The sequence below is a fragment of the Lottia gigantea genome (assembly GCF_000327385.1).
Source record: "Lottia gigantea unplaced genomic scaffold LOTGIsca_168, whole genome shotgun sequence".
NCBI lineage: Eukaryota > Metazoa > Mollusca > Gastropoda > Lottiidae > Lottia > Lottia gigantea.
In genome coordinates, this window is record NW_008708100.1 from 206,953 (window position 1) to 214,626 (window position 7,674).

General features: G+C 30.4%; 1 protein-coding gene across 1 annotated transcript; it reads left to right on the forward strand.

The window, feature by feature from the left end:
• Nucleotides 1-1,743: 1,743 nt before the first annotated feature.
• On the forward strand, nucleotides 1,744-3,913 carry LOTGIDRAFT_141816 (hypothetical protein; the record flags this gene model as incomplete). The annotated part of the gene is made up of 3 exons (XM_009051458.1): nucleotides 1,744-1,859; nucleotides 2,644-2,864; nucleotides 3,420-3,913. Coding segments are annotated over 3 exons (831 nt in total), but the record flags the coding sequence as incomplete, so codon positions are not given.
• Nucleotides 3,914-7,674: the final 3,761 nt, after the last annotated feature.

The following is a 7,674-nucleotide window of genomic DNA, read 5'->3' on the forward strand; positions in this document are numbered from 1 at the left end:
CTCAGAAACGCAAGAAGCGTACAGAAGAACAGTTTATGGCAAATCTTCCAGAGCAGCGCGTTACTCCAGACAAGCCTCCTTTTAATTTTGTAGGCATTGATTATTTCGGGCCACTACTTGTTAAGCAGGGTAGAAGCACTGTTAAGCGCTATGGTTGTCTTTTTACCACCCGTGCTGTTCATGTTGAAATAGCTCACTCTTTGGATACTGATGCAGTTATCAACGCCTTAAGACGTTTCATTAGTCTTCGTGGGTATCCAGAAGAAATCAGAAGTGATAATGGGTCCAATTTTGTAAAAGCTGAGAAAGAACTGAAGGCAGCTGTTTTGAATTTTAATGAATCGCAGTTGCATAACTATTGCTTGTTGAAGAATATTAAATGGTATTTCAACACACCAGAAGCTAGCCACATGGGTGGCGTTTGGGAACGTGTTGTCCGTTCTGTCAAACAAATAGCTAAATCTGTCATTGGTATTCAATTGGTATCTGATGAAGTCCTTTTAACTGTAATGGCGGAAGTTGTTATGATATTGAATAGCAGACCTTTAACTCGGGTTAGTGATGATATTTTGGATGAGGAACCATTAACTCCAAATCATCTTCTGCATCTTAGACTAAGTCCCAGTTTGCCACCTGGATTATTTGAGAAGAAGGCTTTGTATCTCAAAAGAAAGTGGAGACAAGCTCAATATTTGTCCGAAATATTCTGGCGCCGCTGGATTAAAGAGTATGTTCCTACTTTATGGGAACGAAGTAAATGGACTATTAAACATAGAAATATCAAAGTAAATAATGTTGTTTTACTCGCAGATGATAACTTTCCTAGAAGTCAATGGCCACTTGCTAGAATCGTAGAAGTTATTAAATCTAGTGATGGACTAGTTAGAACCGTCAAAGTTAAAACTTCATCAACTGTTGTTACTTGTGCGAAACGTATTCGCCAAGCTGAATTTAAGGATTCTACCATTATCCTAACACGACCAATTACAAAGATTGCCTTGTTAGAATTACATGATTAGTTGGTTAACTGTCTAAGTAATATATTATGTTATGTAATATGTAGTTTTAAAGGTTAAGTTCTCCTTTTTTATATTACTTCATGGTAGACCTTTTTGTACTTGTTTACATAAAAATATGCTTGAGGATTTTTATGTAGGGGCTGGTGTGGCTACCATTTCAGTGTTAGTCATCATTAATATTATTAGGCTAAGCCTATTGTAGGCCTACTTCTCCTTTGGTCTAAAAAGGAGTTGTGGTCCGATTCCGATGTAACTTTTATAATTGGTTAAGAAAGGCTACTTCCTGTTTAGTTGTCTATTTTCCTCTAAAAGCACATGGATGCTGAAAATAGTTAAAAGTTAGTTTGAGAGCTAATTATTACAAGCAGGAAGGAGCAAACATTTTCTTAACCGGCAGCAAACATTAGTTAACAGCAGAATACATTGTTTAATATCGAATGTAACTGTAGATATTAGTTTAATGCTGACTTTTATTTTATGAATGTGAAACTGCTGTGTTGAGCATTAGTTCCTCCTATCGAAATAATAAAACTGTGAATTTTGAAACTTTTATTTCTATATATACCAATGCCCAAATGCTTGAGTTTGAGACAAATACTATGAAATTATCAGTTTCTATCATTTATTAATTAACCAATTATTAATTGCTTAGTCTATCGATAAGGTGTAATACCCATAATAATAACTATTTTGACAGTGAAAATTGTCTTGTTTTATATTTTAGGTAATAAATGGTTTAATGAGTAGAGATGACTGGCAATTAGCCATCAAGTTACCTGTAGGTTGTTTACCTGGTGGTTCTGGTAATGCTTTATGTTGTGCCATCAATTATTCTGCTGGGTTAGTAACAATTTTGTTTTGTGTATAAAAACGTATTTTAACCAACACTTTAAGCACTGAATGATATCAACATCATGACCTGAGCTCCAAGCCATAAAATCATTAAGTGTATGATGATAAAGGGACAGATGCGCCATTTTTTTTTTTTACCATACTTTAGTCTCAGAAACAGAAATTTTTTAACTAAGCCAATCAGTAATAGTGTTCACAGCACACTGTAGAAATTGAACCTTCAAATTAATGTGTGTCCAGAATTATCCGCATTTGAATGTTCAATGATGACTCGTCATTTAAAGATACAATGTGATATCAAGAAAAGACAAACATAGAAATCTTGAGTAGAATTCCTAGTTTAAAGTATTTAAGTAATTATACAATTTCGTATATTTCTAGTACTTCTGAAGACTAATTATATATATTCAAGACTAAAATCAACCCCCCAAAATGCCTCACATGTCCCTTCAACAGTATATGATGTCAATTAACAATTGCCACTTTATAAGCTAGACATCACACAAATTGATGGCAATTAGAACAGTTGCTTGTGTTTCAGGGTTACTGACAGTTAATTAATGTTTTGTTGATTTTAAAAGTCTTTATATCAAGTTATGAACTTTCCTTAAGAGATAGATAAGGCTGTTCAATGATTTTATAAATGTTGTTAGTTATTTTTAAGCCCAATGCGAGTGCCAGTGTTTGGTTAGCAATGATATAAAAAGACATGTATATCCACATACATGCAAGTGACTTGACATTATCTTTTGATAGTGATTGTCTATTTCAGTGAACCAGTTCTACACAATTTACTTTTACATTCAACATTCATTCTAATCAAACATCGAGTTATCCCAATGGATCTTGTATTAATTCAGACACCCACAGAAAGACTTTATTCCTTCCTGTCTGTAAGCTGGGGTATTATAGCAGATATTGATCTAGAAAGTGAAAAATACCGAAGTATAGGAGAGGCCAGATTTACATTTGGTGCTCTCAAAAGAATTATAGGTACTGTCTTTTCAATCCTCTTTTCATTGAATTCGGGTTTGGGGATTAAAAGCCTGTTTACTATGTTCAAGGTTGTATGAGCACTCTGCCTTAAGAAGTACATGACTTCCAAAATTTGATTTTCAAATTCAAACTACAAATTGATATATTACTCTTGATGTTTTATAATTTAAGGTTTACGTCACTATAGAGCTCGAATATCCTTCCTGCCTGTTGCTCAATATGTACCAAAATATGGTTCAACAAAGACAGATAAAAATGGAATTTTAACTAAAATTCGAAGGTTTTCTCTGAGAAGTAGAAGTAGCAGTAAAAATACAATAGGGTCACATGATGATATTTCTGAAAACAATTCCTGTCAAAATTCACCTACTAAAATGTTAAATGGTGAAGCTGTATCTACTGAAAATCTAACAAATGGATGCCAGGAGAACTCCAATCAAATGAATGGTAATGAAAATGCTGTATTAGAGATAACAAGTTCCCAGGATTTTAATGAAAACAAAACGGTACCTAAAAGCTCTGAGGCTGCTACTGCAATTTCGGACAATTTAGAAATGAATGTGAAAAAAGAAACTGAATTTCTAACTGCAGCTGCTGAAGAAAATGAAATCCAAATTGAGCAAGAAGTAACCGTTGCTACTAAAATTCTAGGTCAACCAGTCCCTGCTCCTTTGTTAACTTCCCTTGATCAACCAGTGCCAGATAATTGGATCAGTTTTGAAGATGATTTTGTTACAATAACAGCAGTTTATCAAACTCATTTAGGCAGTGATATGCTTGCTTCTCCTGAATCCAGAATAAATGATGGATTTATATATTTGATTATAATAAGATCAGGAATTTCACGAAATGCCTTATTAAGTTTATTTATGTCATTTGATGAAGGAAAACATGTGGATTCTCCTGATGTGGAAATTATCCGGTGCTTAGCATTCCGTATGGAACCAAAAGAAGGAAACATTATGGTTGATGGTGAACACATTGACCTTTCACCTATTCAAGGTCAAGTTCTACCAGGGCTTTCAAGATTAATGGCTATACAGTAGAAGAATAAAATAAACTGGAAAACTATGTGATAAAAATATAGTATTGTCATTTTTCTATTCTTGCACAGCTATCTGATTATTCATCAATAAGTTTTTATTAGTGATGAGCAGCTATGATATAATAATTTCATAGTTATATTATATTTATGAAACTTCAGATACCTGTGATTCATATTAGGAATTAGATTACAGTGAAGCCAACCATATATTTATTTTTTCAAAATCAAAAATTAGAATATAGTTATTTTATGCAATGATAATTTGATTGATTGTGTGATATTATAATTTTCTATAGCAGTATTTCATGTAACTTTATTAAGAATTGAGATTTTTGCTTCTAATTTCTTGAAGTCCTACTTCTCAAATAAATATTTCCTTTTATTAAAGTAACCTATACACCATCGTCTCCTAAAACTATTATTTATAGCTACTGTGTTTCACTTTAGTAGATAAACATTATATTAAAGGTAATAAATATTTATGATATCATGTAATTTTTGAGCCAGTTTGTACTTGATCATATGCACAGAACTCAAAATTCACTGCATCATACAAAGCTAATTTTGTTAAGTAAGCCATAGCCCCCACCATTTATTAATGAGGGGTGTGGTTTAAAAGACCATGCCTATACATATTATGTTATCAGAATGATAACTACTAAATATTGATATTATAGTTCATTGGTATGAGATAATACAGGCCAATATTTGATAATATTTTGTAGGCTACAAATCTCAGTATATTTTGTTTATATAAGAAGAAGGAAGAGTGATATTAAGTTAAACATGATTAGCCATTTTCAGTAATATTTACTACTTTTGGTATGTAGGTTGCTTTTCATCACAGTCTATGCTTAGGTAGTTGTAAAATTGTAAACTCAGCATTATATTTCTATTATCCAACTAATATTGTCATTATTATTTTTTTATCACAAAATATTGTAAAAATCAAAATAATCTTATTTATTTGACAGGATCAGAAACTGCCAAAATACATTAGTTAAAGAAATGCTAACCTTATACAATGAACATGAAATTATCTTATGACTTATGTTAATACATTAATGTATATTTTCTTTTTTCAAATTTTATTTTATTTTTTTTAATGATTATTCATAGTCTAGATTATTTACAATATTTATTACTTAATATTTACAATGTTTATTCTTCAATATATCCAACTACTGATATATCTATGATTGACAGGTACTGGTGGATTGAAGCAGTATTAAAAAGGATAAATTGATAGTTTTCATCACGTCAATGTAGATATTAGGAATGGTATTGGATCTTGTTATATATACTGCTTTAAAATAATTTCACTGTTTAAATGGTGCTCAATACATCAATTGTTGAGCGATATAGAAATATTAAAACACTTCTTTAAACAAACGTTCCGAACTCATCGCGAAATGTAGACATGAGAATAAGTTCTACTTCAGTATTGACGCAGGCTGAATTATATAGGTCAGTTGTCTGAAGATCGCATAGCATGAAACTTTGAGTAACAACAACATGTTTTTTAGCTACTGTTTTAATATTTCTATATACTGCTTTATATTATTCTATATATATATTACATATATAACCTTCTTTCTCAATATGGATAACAAGATTCAAATTCATTTCTCAAGTAACATCACTCGTTTAACTTTACTAGTTTAACTAGTGCTATGCATTAATTAAAATATTATTATTCACAGGTGTGACAGATACATAATATATAACTATTTGTTTAGATGTAACTATTTCATTCCTAGAGAGAATAAAAATCGATATATTTTCATTCAGTTTGTTATATATTTGTTAGATCAGTTTCAAACTGACTGAGGGATATAATCGTCTACATTTTTTCTGAACCAGTTGATAGAGATTAGATATCTATTTCAAAATGTGCTGTCCAGTTCTTATGTTATTGTGCAAAAAGTATACAAAAAGTTAAATATTGTCCTTAATTCCAGGATATACAAATTAGTAACATGTCAATATTATCAAACATTTCAGCAGTAATAATTGCCCGTAAGAAAGTTAATAAAGGACAAGAACAGCCTTCCACAGTACATTTTTGCTGAATTACAAGAAACCAACAAGATTCCAATTCTGAAAAGTGATATGGGTAGTTGAAAATCAGCTGCTAAAATAATATAGGCAGGGGCTTCATTGAGAGTAAACACATCATTACTGGTGCCTTGCATCTTTACATTACAGAACCAATGACTGTTCATCAAAATATTAAAACATCACTTATTATGACCAAATCTATGCTGAAATATTTATAACAGCCCCATCAGGCCTTCATATACAATCTATTGGTAAGGGATAGGAGGTACAATTATTTGACAGGTACCAGTAAATTGCAGTTATAAAGGGTTTTAGTGAGGATTTACGGGTTTTATTACAAAAGATATATCTGACAGTGTTAAAATAAGGAATAAATGTTTATCTTTATCATCGTTATAGAAAAGAATTCTTTATCTTGTGAAAAACCTTACCTGACCCACTTTCTGGGTCAATTGCACTATCACATGATTATTTTTCTAATAACTCACAAATATTCTGCTTTAAAACTGTAAAATTTCAATGCAGCAGTCTCTGGTCAATTGGTTTTGAGAAAAAAGACTGAACTATTACAAGTACTCTAGATCTGGGTTTAGAGATCAGATTTAACCATGTTTGTGATCCTATCAAAAAAACAATTTTTTCACTTATTTGAACTTTATTCATGTTTTTAAGAAATGCCTCTGTTTCTGTGAATTTGACAAATATATTCAAACATAATGAAAGACAAACTACTTATTCCATGAAAAAATATTGTAATCTTTATGATCTTAAAATAGATTATAAAACGAATTTCTATTAATTCTATCTAAATTAAAGTATGTGACATATAAAAGTAAATGAAAAGACAAGTAAAATTTGACAATGAACTAATTTAGTGATACTATATACAATTATAAAATAGAAATCTATCACAGTTAATACAATAAATAGACATTTTAAATAACATCTAGAAAATAATATATAAACATATTATAATTGATAGCTCCTACAGAATTTAAAATAAAATACACTCCCTTTGAACAGTTCTATATTTTTAAGATATCAAAGAGGTTTTTTTTTAACACAGATAGCATTGTTTTGCATTATTATAATTTTAAGTTTATGGGTTTATCAATTCAAATAAAACTGAGCATTTTAAGATGTAGCTATTACCTTATTTTAGCAGCTTTTTGCAACATCATATACAGTTAAGAGTTTCTATAATTACAGAAACCGCAGACATCTGTTAGAAAATTGAAATGTTACAAATAGAAACAATAAATGGCCTCAAATACATATTCAAGGTTTACAAAAATCTTTTTCCAACTTTATAATCCATGGACTATTTCACTCCTTATTTGACATATATATCCGGTTTAACAAAAGTTTGACCTGGCATTATAATATGTACTTAGCTTTTAAAACAGTAATCTAATAATTATAAATATAAACAAAAATATAAACAAAATATCTGTATAACTAATTGAAAACATTATATTGTTTATGCCTACAGTAAAATTTATTCTAGTTCTTTCTTTGGAATTTTTATGAAATTAAAATCTGCACAAGGCCACATTTTGATGCCTTTGACAAGAAATGATATTAGAAGGTGATGACTGGAATCATTGAGATGAATGATATGGGGAATGTTTTAATGTTTCTAAAAACATACTCTCTTCTTCTAAATAATCTTTATCCTAAAATTAGACAAAATATTGGTGT